This window comes from Cervus canadensis, chromosome X (assembly GCF_019320065.1).
Source record: "Cervus canadensis isolate Bull #8, Minnesota chromosome X, ASM1932006v1, whole genome shotgun sequence".
Taxonomy (NCBI): domain Eukaryota; kingdom Metazoa; phylum Chordata; class Mammalia; order Artiodactyla; family Cervidae; genus Cervus; species Cervus canadensis.
In genome coordinates, this window is record NC_057419.1 from 51,005,266 (window position 1) to 51,025,644 (window position 20,379).

Sequence of the window (20,379 nt, forward strand, 5' to 3'; positions counted from 1 at the left end):
CATCAATTTAAAATACTTACCCCTCTTATATCAATAGGCATGATGTCTAGTTCAATATTGACTAATATTGATATTAATACTGGGAATGGTGGGCAATGAACAAGTGAAGACTTAAATTTAAAACATAATTTGTTCTTTAGTCACTAAGCTGTGTCCAACATTTGCGACCCCATGAACTGCCAGGCTCCTCTGTCCATGGTATTTCTCAGGCAAGAATACTGGAGTGGGTAGCCATGCCCTTCTCCAGGGGATCTTCCCAAGTCAGGAATTGAACCCGAGTCTCATGTGTTGCAGGTGAATTCTTTACTACTGTGCCACAAGGGAAGCCCCAAAAACATAATACCATTTACAATTGCTGCCAAGAAAATGAAACAATTAGGTATAAATTTAATAATGCATGTATAGAACTTATATACTGAGCACTACAAAACATTGAGGAAAAGAACCAGAGAAGACTCAACATAGTAAAGGTTTGATATACAGATATCAAACACTTGATATCCACAAAAGTATATACAAAAGTATATCCACACTTTGATGTACAGATTGATGCAATTCTTATAAAAATTCCAGCAATATTATAGATATAGACAAGATTATTCTAAAATTTATGTGGAAAAGCAAAAGAACTAGAATAGCTAAAAACAACTTTGAAAATGGATGACATGGGAGGAATCACTTTACCAAATTTCAAGCAGTCAAAAATGTCATGTTGGGTAGAAAATAAACATGTAGATCAACAGAACGAAATAGAAAACCCAGAAATAGTTGCACACTTATTATTTTTTTTTACAAAATTACAAAAGTAATTCAGTGGAAGAAGGATTGTCTTAAGAAATTTTGCTGAAGCACCTGGATATCCATAGGCTCCTCCAAAAGAACATCAAACTAAACCTCATGTAAGTGCTAAGTTGCTTCAGTCGTATCCGACTTTGTGCGACCCCATGGACTGTAGCCTACCAGGCTCCTCTGTCCGTGGGATTCTCCAGGCAAGAATACTGGAGTGGGTTGTCATGTCTTCCTCCTGGGGATCTTCCTGACCCAGGGATTGAACCCATGTCTCTTATGTCTCCTGCACTGTCAGGTAGGTTCTTTACCACCAGCCCTACCTGGGAAGCCCCCTAAATCTCATACCTAACACAAAAAGTAATTCAAATGGATCATAAATTTAAATGTAAAACATAAAAATTTTAAACTGGGCACGCTGAAGAGTATAAACATGACACCGAAAGCACAACCCACTAAAAAATAGATAAATTAGACTTCATCAAAATTTTTAAGTTTCACTCTGCAAGAGCGCTTACTGAGAGGATGATCTTAGGGTTCAATATGAAGATTAACATTTTTAGGGCCAGGCACTAACTTTAGGGCCAGTAAACTAACTTTAGTTTACTACTAAAAAGCAAGCTTGTTGAGCTTAACTTTAGTGGCAGGAAGGAAGGAACAGTGAAACAAGGAGTATACAGAAGTAATCAACTCTAGTCAATGGCCCCATTTCCAAACATGGAGAGGAGAGAAGAGATTATAAAACTGTAGTGGCTTATAGATGTATAAAAATTATCTGAGAAGACAAATGAATGTCCCTTAAACATCTGAAAACTTCTTTCATAAATAAACACATAAAGTGAAAGGCAAAGGAGAAAAGGAAAGATATACTCATTTGAATGCAGAGTTCCAAAGAATAGTAAGGAGGGATAAGAAAGCCTTCCTCAGTGATCAATGCAAAGAAATAAGGAAAACAATAGAATGGGAAAGATTAGAGATCTCTTCAAGAAAATTAGAGATACCAAGGGAACATTTCATGCAAAGATGGGCACAATAAAAGACAGAAATGGTATGGACCTAACAGAAGCAGAAGATATTAAGAGGTGGCAATACAGTATACTAATGCATATATATGGAATTTAGAAATATGGTAATGGTAACTCTGTATGCGAGACAGCAAGAGAGACACAAATGTATTGAACAGTCTTTTGGACTCTGTGGGAGAGGGCGAGGGTGGGATGATATGGGAGAATGGCATTGAAACATGTAAATTATCATATGTGAAATGAATCACCAGTCCAGGTTTGATGCATGATACAGGATGCTCGGGGCTGGTGCACTGGGATGACCCAGAGGGATGGGATGGGGAGGGAGATGGGAGGCGGGTTCAGGATGGGGAACACATGTACACCCATGGCAGATTCAAGTCAATGTATGGCAAAACCAATACAATGTTGTAAAGTAAAATAAATAAATAATTATAAATAATAATAATAAAAAGAAGAGGTGGCAAGAATACACAGAAGAACTATACAAAAAAGATCTTCATGACACACATAACCATGATGGTGTGATCACTCACCTAGAGCCAGACACCCTGAAATGCAAAGTCAAGTGGGCCTTAGGAAGCATCACACGAACAAAGCTAGTGGAGGTGATGGGATTCCAGTTGAGCTATTTCAAATCCTGAAAGATGATGCTGTGAAAGTGCTGCACTCAATATGTCAGCAAATTTGGGAAACTCAGCAGTGGCCACAGGACTGGAAAAGGTCAGTTTTCATTCCAATCCCAAAGAAAGGCAATGCCAAACAATGCTCAAACTACCGCACAATTGTACTCATCTCACACACTAGTAAAGTAATGCTCCAAATTCTCCACGCCAGGCTTCAGCAATACGTGAACTGTGAACTTCCAGATGTTCAAGCTGGTTTTAGAAAAGGCAGAGGAATCAGAGATCAAATTGCCAACATCCATTGGATCATCGAAAAAGCAAGAAAATTCCAGAAAAAAAAAAATCTACTTCTGCTTTGTTACTATGCCAAAGCCTTTGACTGTGTGGATCACAATAAACTGTGGGTAATTCTTCAAAAGATGCGAATACAAGACCACCTTACCTGCCTCCTGAGAAATCTGTATGCAGGTCAGGAAGCAACAGTTAGAACTGTACATGGAAGAACAGACTGGTTCCAAATGGGGAAAGGAGTACGTCAAGGCTATATATTGTCACCTTGCTTATTGAACTTATATGCAGAGTACAGAATGCGAAATGCTGGGCTGGATGAAGCACAAGCTGGAATCAAGATTGCTGGGAGAAATATCAATAACCTTAGATATGCAGATGACACCACCCTTATGGCAGAAAGTGAAGAAGAACTAAAGAGCCTCTTGATGAAAGTGAAAGAGGAGAGTGAAAAAGTTGGCTTAAAACTCAACTTTCAAAAAACTAAGATCATGGCATCTGATCCCATCACTTCATGGCAAATAGATGGGGAAACAATGGAAACAGTGACAGACTTTATTTATTTGGGCTCCAAAATCACTGCATATGGTGACTGCAGCCATGAAATTAAAAGACACTTGCTCCTTGGAAGGAAAGCTATGACCAACCTAGACAGCATGTTAAAAAGCAGACATTACTTTGCTGACAAAGGTCTGGTTTTCCAGCAGTCATGTATGGATGTGAGTTGGACCATAAAGAAAACTGAGCGCCTAAGAATTGATGCTTTTAAACTGGTGTTGGAAGACTCTTGAGTGTCACTTGGACTCCAAGGAGATTCAATCAGTCAATCCTAAAGGAAATCAGTCCTGAATATTCATTGGAAGGACTGATGCTGAAGCTGAAATTCCAATACTTTGGCCTCTTGGTGCAAAGAGCTGACTCATTGGAAAAGACCAATGCTGGGAATGATTGAAGGCTGGAGGAGAAGGGGATGACAGAGGACAAGATGGTTGGATGGCATCACCGACTTGATGCACATGAGTTTGAGCAAGCTCTGTGAGCTGGTGATAGACAGGGAAACCTGGTATGCTGCAGTCTAATGGGGTTGCAAAGAGTCGGACATGATTGAGTGACTGAACTTAACTGAAAGAAACACACATTAATTTTAAGAGCAATACCTTTTTCACTTATTAGTGGGGCAAATGTCCATGTTTCCTAACAGTTTGCTGGCAAGACTGTGGTGTCATTGGCTGATGGAAGAGCAAAATGGCCACCCTGGTTCCTCCTTGGACCTGCCATACTTGCTCCTACCTCAGGGACTCTGCACTGGCTGCTTCTTCTACTTGAAACTTGACTTGCTCCTTCTAGTCAATCAAGGACCCAGCTCCTTTTCCTTTCCTCAGTGAGGTCTCCCTGATTGCCCGCCACCCCCTGCCACCAACCCCAGCATTATTCTCATTTTCCTCATAGTGCTCATCTTTATCTGTTTTCCTCTCTTCAGCTCAATCAGAGATTAGCAATTTTTTCCTGAAAAGGGCCAGAATAGCTTAGGCTTTGTGAGCCCTATGGTCTCCCTTGCAACTCCTCATCTCTGCTGTTGTAACACTAAAGAGCCATCATCAATGTGTAAATGAACAAGTGTGACTGTTTTGTTTGTTTGTTTGTTTGTTTTGGTGGCCTGTACAAGGAGTGTGACAGTTTCAATGAAGCTTTATTTGCAGACACTGAGGTTTGAATTTCATGTTAATTTTCAACAGTCACAAATTCTTCTTTTGATTTTTTTCCAATCACTTAGAAATGTGTAAACCATTCTTAGCTTGGGGGACAAACAAAAAGGCACTGGACTGAATTTGGCCAGCAGGTCATATTTTGCCCTTTCTTGTGCTAGGACATCAACTTCAGGGATTATTGTCTGCTTGATCGGCTGCTATATCCCCAGCACCTAGAACAGCGCCTGGTTGCCAGTAGCCTCTGGGAGATGTTTCCTGAGTGAGCCAGTGAAGGGATCTATGTGAGTTTTGTAGCCAGCTACTGAAGGGCAGAGAAGTGGGTGAACAGATAAGAGCTAGTACAGTCCTCCTGTCCATTTACCCGTTTGAACCTGGGGAGGCTCCCCTAAGAGGTCCCAGAAAGAAATGAAATACTGATGCCAGAGTTGCAATTTAGCATCTTTATTCTTCCCCTTTAGCTCGACAGTGACCCTGAAAAACAGCTTCTACAAGGAGGAAGCAGAAAAGACTGGACTGGGCAGGGGTTCCCCAAGGACCTAGCCTCCTCCTCATCCTCCTGTAGGGTTGGGGTTGGGGTTAGAGTCATGATCTGAGCTTGGCATCCCCTGAGGAAGAAGGGAGTGGACCACTCTTCAGCCAGTGACCATATTGATGGGAACTGGGAGAGCAGTCCATCTCCCTCCACGTGCACGGGTGGATGCACACTGGGGCCCAGGTGAAGCAAGGCTTGGTCAGTGTCCAGATACATGGCTCTGGCCTGTGGCCCAGTTGGCAAACATGAAACCTAGGCTGATCGCCATGAAGAGGACCCCCAAGACACCAAAACACAGAGCCTGTGGGTGAGAGGGAGAAAAGATGGGGCTGGGTGTGTACCTACCCAAGCTCCCCCATCCCCTCCAGAGAATGCCGCATTCATTCCTGATCCTCCTTTTCTGCTCTCTCTCCTTCTTTTAAACCAACCCCTTCCTGTGACTCCTCCTTCCGTCTTCCTAGAATTCTTCAGGGAGTACTCTCCCCCATCTTTCTTGAAAATGTTCCAACCTTCTCCTAACAGTGCTCCTTCCATCTGTCTGAATAATGCTTCCTCCACACCAGCCCCTTCTTGAGTGCTTGCTGTCTTCTCAAACCCTTCTTGTGCTCTGTCTGCTCAGCCTCTTCCTATGACAATCTCCTTCATTCTTCTAGACCGTCTGCCCTCTCTCCTCCAAGCCCCCTCTTGAAAATGTTCCTTCAACCCTTAGCTATCCTTGAATGTTCCCTCCTCAGAATGCTCCCTCTTTCCCCAACCCTCCCCTGGAATGCTCACCTGGATCTTGGGCCAAGAGTAGAGGGGCTCCACCTCAGAGGGCACAATGCGGAGGTAGAAGATGCTGGGAAGGATGAAAATGAGGCTGGGGGCTGAGGTAGACCCTGAAGGACAAGCAGGAAGGAAAGAAGCAATGTAAGATTGGGATACAAGGCCCATATTAGGTGGGGTCTGGGACTAGGGCTGGGGATACAGACCAATAACCCCAAAGATATCCCGGATGGTTGGCACACAAATGACGAGGACATTGACCAAGACAAGCAGGATCAGTGCTATGGCCACATGGCGTGGCCAGCTGAAGGCCTTGCTTGGATAAAGTAGCTGCTGCAGAGCCCGGCGGATCTGTGACCAGACTACAGTAGGATGAGGGTCAGGGTTCAAGCACTGCCTCCCCTTCTATGTATTTATCTGTCTCTAACACCACCCATAGTCTGAGACCCCTGATTTCTCCTCCATCTGACTATCTCCACTCTGTCTGACCATCCATCTGTGCCTCTACCTTCCAAATGAGCATCCTGCATCCCTTCTGCTTGACAGTCCATGACCATTCTGGATGATCATCCATCTATGCCTCCACTCACTGTCTGAAATCTTGTCCTCCTCTGTCCAACTATGTCTGCCTCCTCCTTCCTGACCACCCACATGTCCTTCCACCCTGAGGTCCCTGCCCCTCTCTCCTCATCTGCTGACTTCCATCTCCCTCCTCTGTCTGCTCAGCCAACCTCTCCATCAGGGAGCCTTGTCCCTCCTATACCTCACTACTTCTGTCTCCATCCTTTATCTGTCCATCCCTATTTCTTCATCTTGAATATCCATCTACCTATGTCTCTGCCCTCTGTCTATTCCTGCCTCTCCTGTCTAGTCAGACATCTGTGCCTCCTCCCTCGAAATGACCAATCCTGTTCTTCTGATTCTTTATATTCTGCCATCGATGTGCCCCTTGTGTCTGACCATCTATTTTATGGACCTCTCTGTCCATCTGACAACTCTATTTTCCCTGTCTGTCCATCCCAGCCTCTTCTATCCATCCATCTATCCACTCCTACCTCCACCCTCCATCCAAACATTCCTGCCTACACCCTCTACCCATCCATCCATGCCCCTCCACCCTGTAGGCCCACCCTCACCCCCAACATACAGGGAACAGCACGACTGGCACCGTGAGAGTCACAGCAAGCAGCACCGCTAGACGTACACAGAGGATGAGCAGGTCATGCTGGCTGTACATGTGTAGCATCTCCGCCTCCACGCTGCCTGGAACATGGGACACAGGAGATGGGATGTGATTGGAGCACCAGGACCAGTGTCCCAGAAACATATATGTGTGCACATACATACACACGCACACACAGACAGTGACAGGATCTCCATGCAGGGTGTGTATAGTCCCTTTGGAAACCAGTGGGTCTGAAAGCATGCAAGGAAAGTGCTGAGGCTCCTGCCTAGTAATCTACCCAGACCCCACCCTAGCTCTCTACCCAACCCTGGCCCCAGCCCCACTCACTGTAGAAGGTGAGGTATCCAAAGGTCGCCGTGAGTCCATACATGCAGAACATGGCCCCAATGGACACATTGGCCACAGCCTGCATTCTGCGCTTGGAGGGCCTGAGGTATAGAGGTCATAGAACTGTCATGTCCAGACCGTGGGCTTGGTCCAGGCCCCTCCGAACCAGCCCTCACCCTCTAGAGTCTTCCCAGAGCTGATGTTCAGCTAGTACACACTGGGATGCCCATCTCTGCCTCCCCTGTATTAGCCATGCCTCCTTTCTCTATCCATCCCTCTCACCCCATATGACCAACTCTGCATATCTCTCTGCCCATCTCTGTCTCTATTTTTCATTTGACTGTCACAGCCTCTGCCTCCATTCTGATTATCCACACAGTCCCCCCGATTGATCATTCACACATTCCTCCCATCATCACATCATCCCTGCCCTTCCTTCGCACATCCATTTCCCTCTCCATCTGACCTTCCCCATCTCCCCATCCCATCCACATATGCCACCCCTTCATCTGATCTCAGCCTCTCCATTTGCCCATTCACACCTGTATTGGATGTTAAAAGGGTAGAATACTTAAGCCCCAATCAGTAAACAGTCATTGAGTTGCATCTCCCAAGGCCTCCCGGCCACCTCAAACCCCTCCCTTGGCACAATCTGGCCACAATCGAGCTGTATAGTACCAGGACTATGATAGACATTATGACTATCACCCCACCTGCTGCCCTATCACCCGTGCCCACTTGCCTGCCCACTCACCGGCAGAGTTCTGTATAGATGGGCAGCACTTCAGGGTGGCAGACAAAGGCAAAAGCCATAATGGGCACTGTGTAGAACATCTGGGGGAATGGTCCAAGTACAAAGATTAGAGTCTAAGGGTTCCATCTTCTCCTCCCCACTCCCACAGCCCCACCATTGCCTTCCACATCAGACACATGGAAGCTCCCGATGTCCAATACCTGGCTCCACTCTGAGCAGAGTGCAGTGTGGGACAAAACCAGAGGACTTGCGCACAGTGCAAGGCATAGACATATGCCAGCACACCAACCTGTGAGTCAGCTGTGAACATCTGGGCTTCACAGCTTGTGTTGAGCCCCTGGATGGGAAGGCTTGGGGAGCTCTTGCTGTCCACTGCTGTTTCATTGTGACCTACAGTGCAGCCAAGCTGGAACTTCTTATAGATGACCTGGAGGAGGGAGGGTGGGGAAGTGAGGTTATGGGGAAGGCTATGTCCCAATGCCCCAAACCTTTTCTGTACTTTTGCATGTCCTTCTCCCTCAGACTCACCGAAATGAGGAAAAACAGCATACAGGTCAGAGAGAGACCACTGGTATACCCCAGGTAGCCTGCAAGGGGCAATATACAGAGTCTCAGAAATCAAGGGAACTGCCCCCCGGGCAAATATCAATCCCTAGTCTGATCTTCAATTCAAGGACCCCCTCACCCCAATTTTGCTACACTTTGCACAAACTTCTACCTGGACCAGCCCCCCAACACTTGACAAACTCCTATTCATCTGTTAAAACCCACACGAAACAAGCTCTCCCCTGGTATTCCACAGCCCTTAAAAATTGAGATTCTTTGAATCTGGCTCCCCTTCTCTAATTCCATCATCCAAATGACCAAGGCAGGAAGCTGCTTACCCAAGTGTCTCATGAGGGCCAGTGGCAGGATGATTAAAACACTGACAATGATGATAAGGAGGTTTCCCTTCAAGAACCAGTCCCTAAGGAGACAGGCAAACATAGTGACTAACTGCCTACCAAAGAAAACTGTCAAGCAGACACTCATAGAATACAGCCAGACAGGTTTCTGCACACAGTCAAGAGAGATGAGCTGACCCCTCCAGGTGGTTACAGAGACAAATGGCACAACAGGAATGACAGAAACAGTCAGACAGATTATCAGACTATCAGCCACACACTGTCAGAGGGATATAGCTGGGAACACACACATAGCTGGACAAACTGTGTCATCAGACCTCAAGTGGACATACAGTCAGATGGGCAAACAACAGCCCACAACAGCCAGATTCACATTGTCCAACACAAGGTACCAGACACAGAATGAGTCATGACCCTGGTATGTCTAACAGGTAGAACAACAGTCTGATGATCTCTTGATGATCTGCAGAGTCGACAAAAAGTCAGAAACACATATGTGTGATTGTTTGAACAACTCAAGGTTTGTTGAGCACTTGAAAGTAGTTGAGCCAATTTGGCCACAGAGTCAAAGATGGAAATTGAGCCAGAATTAGCCAGCTGGCCATGCTGTTGGAACCAAGCTCAAAGAAAGAGAGGGATCTATACAGATATTGGAGGGAGGTGTCCAGGCAGGATAGTCTGTTAATACAGAATTGGCTGAACAATTGTTCATTTCTTCAAAGAATTTTATTAAATAGTGCTTACTGTGTTCCAGGCATTCACATATTCTCTTCCTACTAGACACACAGTTACAAACCAACAAAGCACCACTGGTCATATATGCAGTGGGAGCTAATTATAACAATTAGACACATCTAGTCACATAGACTGTCAGCTATCTGAATGGCTTCAGGATCAAACGAAAGATCTAAGAGGATACACAGAATCAGCTATCATATATAAACAACTGAAAAGATTCAGCCAACAGACGGATGCAGAATTAAACACACAATTGGCTGGATATATACTCGGAACAGGCAAACATACATGGTTGGAACCATAATACAGAAAACATATACAGTCACAGTTGAGGCTCACACACAAACAGCCAGAAAGAATTTGCCAGAACAATGGTAACCAAGTTAAACACAGAGTTAAACACAAATCATTTATACATTGGAGTAGGAAACAGCAACCCACTCCAGTATTCTTGCCTGGAAAATTCCACGAACAGAGGAGCCCTAATCAGCTACAGTCCACGAGGTCACAAAGAGTCCAACATGACTGAGTGACTGAGCACACACGCACATGTATACATAGCTGGCGCCACGGTACACTGCACAAACACGTGCACATACTCTGCTGGAGTCAGTGACCATACACTTATACCTAGACAAATTCAGCCAAGCCTAATGGACCCAGAATCAAACAGAATCCACCGGATAGAGAAAGTCAGAGTAAGCAAATGTCAAACACACATGATTGGAGTCACAGTATATAGGACACAGCTGTAGTCAGCTAGCATACAGATGGCCAGATAATCTGCCAGTACAAGAGTCACAGAATCAAACCCATGGAAAAAATTTAGGTCTACTGGATAGGTGTAGCCACAGGGTCAACATGAGAGTACACTGGACACATGGGGTCAGCCAGAACAGTCACAAAAATCAACATGTGGTGTTACTGGACTCCACTAGCCAGAGCAACAGTCACACATACGGCTAGCATCACAGTACACAGGGATCGCAGTCTGCCCAAACTGGCCTGCCCAACAGCCTCAAAAATAGAAGACCTGGGAGTTAGCTGGACATAGAGTTGAAGCTAGCAGCTGGACCCCACAGGCAGAATCAGTGGCCTGTGGGTCAGAGCCAAGGGGTGTTGCACACTCACCCCTCAGGGTCCATGTCCAGGAAAGTGGCGATAACCAGGGGAAGTTCGGATTTGATGATGAACAGGTAACTGGACATGGCTGGTGCAGGTGGGGGCAGGTGTAAGCAGAAGCATTCCCCTCATCTCCCTCCCACCCCAGCCTGGGGAAGCCCACCTCAGCCCACCCTCTTCCCCCAAGCTGACCCCCACGTCTCAGAGTCCTCACCCCCAACATTGTGCAGACAGATGACCGCCGCCACCACTACTTTCCCCGCAGGCCCCAGCGCCCTCTGTCCCAGCTGTTCATAGGCTCGGATGCCTGGAGGGGAGGGGACCAGACAGGGACAGGTTGTGGGTCCAGGAGGCCAAGCCAGGGGTGGGAGAGCCTCCCAGGGCCAGAGCCTGGGAGCTAGGGAGCTCGGGCTTGGGCTAATTGGGTCTCATTGCTCGAAGCTGGAGGTGAGGGTTAGGCAGTTAGGACTGGGCTTGGGACTGGAGTCTGGCAGGTAGGATCTGTGGCCAGGGAGAAAGTTGGGGGCCAGATGTGGGTAGTGGGGGTCTTGGGGGTCCTACCATGGCTTCATTCCACTGAAGCCATGGTAGGAATGAAGTCTGAGATCAGGGGCTATGGCAGCTTGGGAGCTGGGGGGCCAGGGTCTTGGGTTGTGGGGCTGGCTTCCTTGCTAAGTAAGCTGGAGACTGAGGGTGGAGTGGAATGGTCTGGGAGTAGGCAGGGTCTGAGCAACAGGCTTTGATGGTCAGACTGAGGGCTGAGGATTGGTCCTTGGGAATCTGGGAGCCCAGATAAGGTATGAGACCCAGGGTACAGTCTGGGGTCTGGAGTCCAGAGAGTTGAGTGTGGTGTCTGGGGTTCTGGATCCAAGTTCCGAGGGGCCGATCTTGGGTCTGGAGGCCAAGGTCTAGGTGAGCTCTGGGTCTCACCTACAACACCAGCACAGGTCAGCAGGAGATGGATGGAGTACGAAGACAGAAGAGCGATGCACAGCAACAAAGCCCTATGGCAGATGGCACTGCTCGGACTTGGCCTCCAAGCCTCCCAGCTGGCCCCACAACACCCAGCCCCCACTCCAGACTGCCTAGGACTCACAGAAAGAGGAGGATCCCCGTGTGGGCCATGGCATAGGCCAGCCCCAGGATGCCGCTGCCCATGATGGCGTTGCTGAGGTTGAACACTGACATTCCAAACGATGTCTTCCCCTCGAACTGCTGGTAAGGGGCAAGGCCCAGGGAACATGGGGAGGGGGACCAGGTAAGGAGACCAGGGACGGAGACCAGTGCTGGGGCCTTGGGAAAGGCTAGGGAAGAAGTGATGGGGGCAGGGAGAAACCCAGAAAGGGCCATCAGAAGAAGGAAAAGAATTTGAAGATGGGAAGAAGCTGGGAAAGGGAGAGCGGGGAAGGGAGATTCTAGAGGGGAGCAGCTGGAAGTAGAGAGGAACAGGGGAGGGTGGGGCAGAGACCAGAGGCTAAACAGCCAAAGGGAAGAGCCAGGGAAGAGGGACCAGTAGGGGAGGAGCTAAGTTGGGCAAGATACAACTGGGATGGGTCCTGTGGGGTCACTCACATCCATGAACTGGGCCGGTTTCCTCCCAGGAGAAGGACTACGGCTGGGCAGGAAGCCCTCATGCTCCTGCCTGCAGGTAGAATAGGCAGAGAAATTGAGGAGGTGATGAGAAGGTAATTCCAACCCCTGACCTTGACCCCTTGGGCTCCCGACTCACTCCACAGCACTCCCAGGGAGGGCTCTGTTCATCTTTGGATCCTGCAGTTCCATCCTGTGGGCAGAGAAATGGGTCGGGGGGTCAGTTATGGAGCAGGGCAGCTTACAAAGTGGGGTGACCTAGATGAAGGGGACTGGGGCTCTGATGGCGATGGACAGATACAGAAACAGAGACACAGATGAGGCGAGGGGAACGGGGACAGAGGGATGAGAGAGACAGGAAGGAAAGTGGAGAGGATTGGAGACAAGAGGGAGAGGCCGAGGGAAAAAGAGATGGGAGAGACAGAAGGGAATCAGAGAGGGAGAGACGCCAACACTTTACTCATTGAGACATGGAGAAAAAAGAAGGCAACCAGAGATAAAGGGGTAGGGACAGAGACAGAATGAGAGATACCGACCCCTCAGCAGACGAGATGGCCATCTGGAGTGGGGACAGCCTCTCCTCTCAGACCCCAGACTCACTCTCTCTTGCTCTCGGTTTCTCTCCTTCCCCGGTCCCCCGAGCACCTCCCCCTTCCCTCCACCCTCACCGTGTGGTTAGGCCTCTCACTCCTTACAGGGACACGTGTCAACCCGACTGCCGCACCCCTCCTAACGCCCCCTACCCCCCTCCTCCCCGCCTGGGCCGCCAGCCTGAGCAAGAGCTGATGCAACCTGTTGAAGGGGCTGGGGATGGGATGAGGGGCAGGCTCGGCGACCCCAGTCCTGCCGGGGACAGGACACGGCAAACTGCTCTCTGCCACAACTCTGAATATTCTCGCTAGAGGCCAAAGGCAATTCTCCAAACTGAACCCCCTTCCAGGGATAGAAGTGACCCGGGGACTCCCATTTAATTCCCCTCCTAGGGACTAGAGAGGTATTCTCCAGGACCGTTGTCAAGTCTTATACACCCTTATTTTAGTAGAAGTCACTTTAGAGACACTTCCAGGCTTGAGATTGTTTCTGAACTTGGGGTGTCTCAGGAACCTCGCCTGAGCCCTAATTTCCCCTCGTGAGGAGAAGTGGTCCCTCAGACAGTCATCAAAAGCCCACTCCCAGTGCCTGATGTGTTTCCTGGGGTGGGGTGTCTCTGCAATCCCCATGCAAACCTGGAGTCCCCCTCTTCTGGATGGGGTGTCTCTAAAGAACCCCCCCAGCCCTGAACTCACTTCCTGGGAATGCCGTATCTCAGAAAACCCTATTCAAGGTCACCATCATCACTAAAACTGCCTCCAGGAAACCCCCTACCCAAGCCCTGAATCCCCTCCGTGGGTCAGGGAAGGCTCTCAAGGAGCCCCATCATCAAGCGTGAGTACTCTTTCAAGACTCCCACCCACTCCTGGATTCATTTCCTGGGATCCGGGTACCAAAAGGACTCCCCCTCCCATTTAATTCCTCACTAGGACTAAAAAAATCTCCAGGGAACCCCTGAGCCCCCTCCCAGGACCCCTGTTCGTGCCTTGGCATCTCAGGAGCCCCCTCGATGGCCAGCACCCCCTCCTCACCTCCCTGCTCCTCTCAGCTGTTGAAGCGGCAACTCAGAACTGGGGCTCTGGGACCCCGCCACCGGGCGGCAGGGCTCCCACTCAGCCAGACCCTGCCTTCGCCTGCCCTCTGACCAATCAACACCTCGGGTTTTGTCAGTGGCTAATCAGCACTGCCAGTGCTCCATCTGCCCTGCGGTTTGTTTTTTTTTTTTTTTCCTCCCCTGTAAAGTTTTAACTTTTATTCAGTTTCCCTCTTCTGGTTCTGAGTAGGGGAAACAGAGGGGTTGCCTCCTTTCATCTGAACCCACGTTGAAGGAAACAGGTTTCCTGGGCAGGCGGTGGAGATGGACTGAAAGATCAAGGGAACAGACACACATCTAGAAAGGAAAAGACAGACAGAGGGAACTGACTCAGGTCAGACACACGGCAGAATGGGATGGATGGCAGGAGAGAGACAGAGATAGGAAGAGAAATGATCTCAAATAGAGACAAGCAGGCAGAAGAAATAGCACAAGGACAAAAAACAAGAAGGGGTAGAAAGACATGGGGAGTGTGAGGGAGTGATAGACAGGCAGCTGAGCAGTAAGAGGAGAAAGACTCAAACAGTGGACAGGGAGAGGCTCATGCAAGCTCCTGGACAAATGCAGATGGACAGGTGGGCACAGCCAGGCGCATCCACAAACAGAGATTTGGAACAGACACACTGGCCCAAAGGGACAGAGCAAGTGGCTGAGGCTGAGAGACACATGGGGGGCAGGTGGCAACAGGGCAGAGAAAGTCAGATTCAGGCAGAAGAGCAGACAGATCTGAGGACAGCAGTGGGACAGGTGCAGAGAGAGACACAGCCAGGCCACCATAAGCTGACCTCAGACAGATAATCCAATGGAGAAAGCACCCTAGATCTTGGGGGTCCCCAGAGGGAGGCAGGGAGGGCATTTGTAGTTGGGTGGAGAGTGTGGATACACGCTGTCTGTAAATTAGGCACGCCCTGAATTCCTGGACCTCAGCCTAGGCATTGGGTGGAGCCTGTCCACGCCCTAACTGAGGAGTCCCACTGTCTGTCTATCTGTCTCTCTTAAATAGGGGTCTGTGTGTTGACTCCATTCGGGCATGCGACAGGCATGTCTGTTTCAGGCGAAGCATGTGTCTCCTGCAGGAAATCAGGCAGGTGGACATGGGGTCCAGGCCCCACTTGACTGGGCTGCTTTAAGCCCAGGTGGACAAGAAGCCTCTGTCCTGGCCCCTCCACCCACCTGCCTGCCCCCCACAGGGAGCAAAGAATTCCCGGAAACGCCAGGGGCTGGCTAGGGCTTCAAAGCTAGCCTCGAGGCTTCCACCCCACTGGCAGTGGGAGGAGGGTGAGGGATGGGGCGTTTCCTTCCCCACAGCAGGAGAAGAACTCTCGAACACTCAGGGATCACAGCCCCATTGGGGGCTTAGAGATGGAGGCAGACTCACCACCACCCACAGAGGTACACAAACTCCCGTGTAGACTCACAGCCACATACACAGAGTATGGGCTGACTGATTCGAACACACACAGACTGCACATGGAGAGCCAAGGCGATGGGACAGCCACGCAGAGGGACTTAGTCTTGTAAGTATCGTCATCCACAGCCTCAGTGCTGCACATGGAGATAACAGACAGTTACAGGAATAGGCTCACACTGCTTTACTGCTACTGCAGACTCACAGATATCATCATCACCCACAGACTCACAGCCACTTTAAAGAGAACCAATGGGCAAATCACACACAGACTCACAGCCACACACAGAGCCAGAACACACAGACAAATACAATTCCACATAACCAACAACATTATACACAGTCCCAGAATCTCCCACACACATGGTTCCAGGTTCAGACGACCCTGGAGGCCAACATTCAGGTTCAGTCTCTATAGAGATACCTCTGTGCATGTGAACTTGTGTATGAACTTGTGACCACATACAGCTCTGGTCAGAGAGAGAGGCACCCACAGGCAGACACGATTGTAGAGACAGAGAAGCTACAGTCACAGATACATGCACAACTGCACTCAGAAAAACAGGGGCACACAGCTGTGTATACACAACTATTCACACAAATTAAGTCAGGGAAGATGTGCACAGAGAACACACATATAGGCACACAAACGGGAGAAACAGGGATGCAGAAAGTACACTTACTATCAATACAAAGAGGAAATCCATAAAATACACCTAAAACTGCTTGAAGAAGAAACAAAGGAGCATTTGTTTGCACCAGAGGAAATACCCGTAGGACACACATTCCAGTATTCTTGCCTGGAGAATACTCATGGACAGAGGAGCCTGATGATCTACAGCCCAGGGGGTTGCAAAGAGTTGGACATGACTGACTGACTGACTAAGCACACATAGGGCATACACACCTACAGCCACTCACAAGTAGAGACACAAACATGGTGACAGAGAAGAAAGACACACAGACATCAGAGACAGATGCACAGAGAAGAGGCAGACTTCTCACCCACAAGCATTACAAAGAAGACACAGAAGCACTCAGAGAACACACACACAGCCTCATAAAGATGAACTGCACAAGCAGATGGGACCAACACACAGTTGCCAAAAAGGAAACACAAGTTGGATAGGCAACTGTGGACACAAGACACAACCAGGCAAGTAACATACTAAGACACATGTGGAGCTCACATACATGTGTTTGTGGCTGGGACCACATATAGGCAGCTGAGATACCCTCAGGGTATTCACAACACATGCATGCATGCATGCGCGTGCACACACTACTCCCCTGTCTATCTGGGCCTACTGTGTCTCTAGTCTCGCTCCTCTTCCCCCCAAGAGCCATTACACACCTGTGCCCCAGGCCAGCCAGGGAAAGAGACACCTGTCAGCCGAGACCTTGGCCCAAATGACTAGGGGGCGGGGGGATGGGGACTGGCTAGGCCGGTGTCTAGATTTCAAGAAAAGTCTGAAGTATCCTGTCCAAAGAACTGGTGAAACTTGAACAAAAAACAGATGCCCTCACCCATTACCACCCAGCAGCACCTTCCTACTCTGATCATTGTCCTCCCCTTCCAGGGCCACCCCAGCCTTTAAACATTGCCCAGCACAGGGCCACTCGGGTACATGGCAGGAGGTTGATAAATGCTACTTATCAAGTGTCATATTATCATCATTATTATTTTCATTTCTGCCTAGTGAACTCTTCTAGGGGAGGAGCAAGCCTTCATCCAGCTCTACACCCCATCGCTCAGCTAAGTTTCAGGGGACTGCAAATAGCAGGTGTTCCACATATGCTGGTAGGAGGAAAAACAAAGGGAAAGTGAAATCTGGCTGCAGAGGCAGCCTGCTTTAGAAGGAACAGATGTCTTTAAGCTTGACTGAGGCCTTGAGGCTGTGCCAGGGATAAGAACGTGGTATTCGTTCATCAAAGTAGGGCCCTCTCTAGGGGTCATTTAAGGCTTTTGTTGGTTCAGTAAAGCAGACCCTCGTGTGACATTTGGGATTGCTATCAAATCTATTAAAAGTTGGTTTAAGTTCTTGTCAGTTCTTCTAAGCAGACCCCTGCTTTTCATTAAATCACTGCACAGCAGCCTTCAGGGGAGGGAACCATGGAGCAAAGCTGCTAATAGCTTGAGTTTTCCCAGCTCTGCCACTTAGGAGCTGAGTGGCCAGAAGCAAGTCTCAAAACCTTACTGTCAAGCTTCCCACGGGGCTAACTACTGCCTAACTCAGGACCATGGGGAAGATTCAAGGAATTAGTACAGGTAAAGCGCTAAGAACTATGCTTGACATACAGTAATTGCTCAATAACATCTTTGTGAAAGGAATTAATAAACTCTTCTCCACCAGTGAAAGCAGTCCCCCACTGAGCTGGATTTAGGATTCTAATCTCTCCTTTCAGGCAGGCTCCCCATGAACAACTTTTCTGTCCCTCAAAGCAGCCCCTGGACGGCAAGACTTCTTGTCAGCGTCTGGTCCCCTGCGCCTGGACACCCACCCCCCCGCCCCCACGTTTCCCTCACGTGGTAAGATGCCCTCCAGCACAGGGCCGGCCTGGCAGCTCCCCTCTCTTTGACCTTTTCTGGAGGCTGAGGGGAGGACAACTTTACACTCAGTGGGGTGCTGGGTGGGAGTTGCAGGCGGACACCTCTCTTCGGGAAGAGCCTGGAGAGTTCAGAGCTTGGCTCCTGTTCCCCAATCCCCCCAGCCCTGCTGGAGGAAGCAAGTTTCTTTGCAAAAAGTTAAACATCCTCTTTGTGAGAGGCAAGAAAACAGGACGTGGGAAGCGTCCCACAGGGTGAACCTGGACCCCCAATGCCTGGCACCTCCTCCTTTCTGTGGAGCAGCGCCTGGTGGCTTGAACCCTTGCTTTCTCACACATGCTAACCTCTGAAGGGGGGCCATGTTCCCACTGCCCCCCACAATGCCCTTGAACTCCAGTGACAAACTCTGGCTTCCTCCTTGGCTCTCCAGGGTTTGTGACTGGCTGTCTACACCTCCTCCCAGGGCCCCACATAAATGCAGAGCATACCACTAAGGAAAGAGTGAAGGAACAAAGCAATAAAAGGGTGAATTCAGCAAACATCTATTGAATACAAATGTGAGCCCTATTCTAGGCGCCAGGGAGGCAACAGTAAACAAAACAAAAGAAACCCCTGCCTAGCAAAGCTCACATTTCTGAGGAATGATGAATTGGTTGTTCAGTTCTTTGGATACTCGCCAAGCTCATTCCCACCTCAGGGTCTTTGCTCTTGGCGGTCCCTCTGCATGGAATGCTCTTCCTCCAAATATTCATAGCATGTGCTCCCCTTCAGGCTCAGCTCAAATTTCACCTCTCCTCTGAAAGCCTTACCTGACCACACTAAAATAGCAATTCAACCCCTGTTACTCTCCATTCCTTTCATCTTTTATTATTCTTCATAGCTTTTATCACCACCTGACATAACATTATTTATATTTAGTGCAGTTACTTTAGTAAGGCGATATATATATAGCAGATTTATATACATATATAAGCATATACATTTATATAAGATGATATATATAGTACATATACTATACAAAATGCAAAAATATATTCTATATTTCCATATAATGGCATACATATATTGTATTGTTTAGTGAAAGTGAAGTCGCTCAGTCCTGTCCGACTCTTTGCGACCCCGTGGACTGTAGCCTACCAGGCTCCTCCGTCCATGGGATTCTCCAGGTAGGAATACTGGAGTGGGTTGCCATTTCCTTCTCCAGGGGATCTTCCCGACCCAGGGATCGAACCCAGGTCTCCCGCATTGCAGGCAGACGCTTTAACCTCTGAGCCACCACGGAAGCCCATTGTATTGTTTACTAATATATAATTTATATACCAGTAAAAATTAGACATCACTATATATTTCTATGTCACCATATACATAGTAAATGGCATGTGTTTACATATCTAATAATATATGCATGTATACATATCCTCCTTTTCCTCATCTGTAAATGGGGGAAACATAGCTATTATTAAACATGAAATTGTATAAACTTACAACTAAATTAAATTCTGAAAGGTGATACTCAAAATTCATCACTTATTATTTTACTATATTTCATTATTTCTATGCTCCTGAGAGATCATTTATGCCTATTTTATTTGTACAATAGAGATAATACACATGGTGCACTACTGCATCTCTTCTAGACTCCGTGTTCCATGACTACACCTTGGTAAGCTGAAATCTGACAAGATAATAGTATGTAAACCATGGAAACTGGCAAATGTTAGAAATCAGGGCTTCCTTTCCCTCTCCACCCAAATAAATGCTTGTTAACCATTTACCAGCACATCACTGAGAGCACTCAGAAGAGTGCCTGGCACATGGTAAATGCTATAATGTATCCATTACTATATTTGCTTGTGCACTGAGTCCAGACGGAGTCTTTTTTTCTAGGTCCGAGTTAAAAGTGTTTGAAGAACACAGAATCACAAAGAATTAGTGTGCTCAACTGCACCTATTTAATCTTCCCAGTAACTCTAGGTGGAGTCTGTACTATTTGTTATCCCCTTTCTACAGATAGAGAAACCGAAGTTCTGAGAAGGTAACAATCAGAATGAGCTATCATTTGGCGGAAGTGAGATTTGAAACCGCAGACCAGTAGCTTTCGCGCGCCCGCGCACTTAACTAACGCACTCTCCTTCCTCTCAAGTTCACCACCCCAAAGGTAACTGCACTTCGCGAAAACTAAGTAGGTGCCGGCGTACGCGTAGTGTCTTGGGAAATGTAGTTCACAGGCTCAAGACATACAGTTGTCCAAGAAGGGAGGGGCGGAGAAAAAAGGCGATTTTTCGCCTTGTAACAAAAGAGCACAGTCAGTTCTCATGCCTCGCGACATTTCGGCCTCGCCGTGCGAGACTTCGGTGGCTTTACTCGGCCCGTTGCATGCTGGGAA

General features: G+C 48.2%; 1 protein-coding gene across 11 annotated transcripts; it reads right to left on the reverse strand.

Moving 5' to 3' along the window:
• Positions 1-4,855: 4,855 nt before the first annotated feature.
• Positions 4,856-14,081, reverse strand: SLC38A5 (solute carrier family 38 member 5). 11 transcript variants are annotated; one of them, XM_043459480.1, is made up of 17 exons: positions 12,890-12,999; positions 12,493-12,546; positions 12,336-12,405; positions 11,860-11,978; positions 11,694-11,767; positions 10,978-11,070; positions 10,773-10,851; positions 8,883-8,965; positions 8,527-8,585; positions 8,288-8,425; positions 7,999-8,078; positions 7,245-7,345; positions 6,879-6,994; positions 5,938-6,082; positions 5,741-5,844; positions 5,133-5,267; positions 4,856-5,059 (listed from the first exon to the last, which is right to left on the reverse strand). In XM_043459480.1, the coding sequence occupies exons 1-16, from the start codon at positions 12,910-12,912 to the stop codon at positions 5,166-5,168; spliced, it is 1,440 nt and encodes a 479-aa protein (XP_043315415.1). In that variant the 5' UTR covers positions 12,913-12,999; the 3' UTR covers positions 4,856-5,059; positions 5,133-5,165. The 11 variants fall into 11 exon arrangements, 9 of the variants coding, with proteins under 9 accessions (XP_043315415.1, XP_043315420.1, XP_043315417.1 ...); XR_006267647.1 differs by lacking the exon at positions 5,938-6,082; XM_043459485.1 differs by lacking the exon at positions 12,890-12,999 and adding an exon at positions 13,976-14,081 and having other exon boundaries at positions 4,856-5,267; positions 11,860-11,975.
• Between the last annotated feature and the right edge of the window lie 6,298 nt (positions 14,082-20,379).

What these genes read in the sequence shown, in the direction of transcription:
- SLC38A5 (XM_043459480.1), bottom strand. Translation starts at nt 12,912, where the DNA reads ATGGCCATCTCGTCTGCTGAGGG. An exon ending in TGCCAGTCGTGCTGTTCCCT is followed by an intron (nt 6,083 to 6,878) that starts GTATGTTGGGGG and finishes GTCTGGTCACAG; the next exon opens with ATCCGCCGGGCTCTGCAGCA. An exon ending in GGATATCTTTGGGGTTATTG is followed by an intron (nt 5,845 to 5,937) that starts GTCTGTATCCCC and finishes CTTGTCCTTCAG; the next exon opens with GGTCTACCTCAGCCCCCAGC.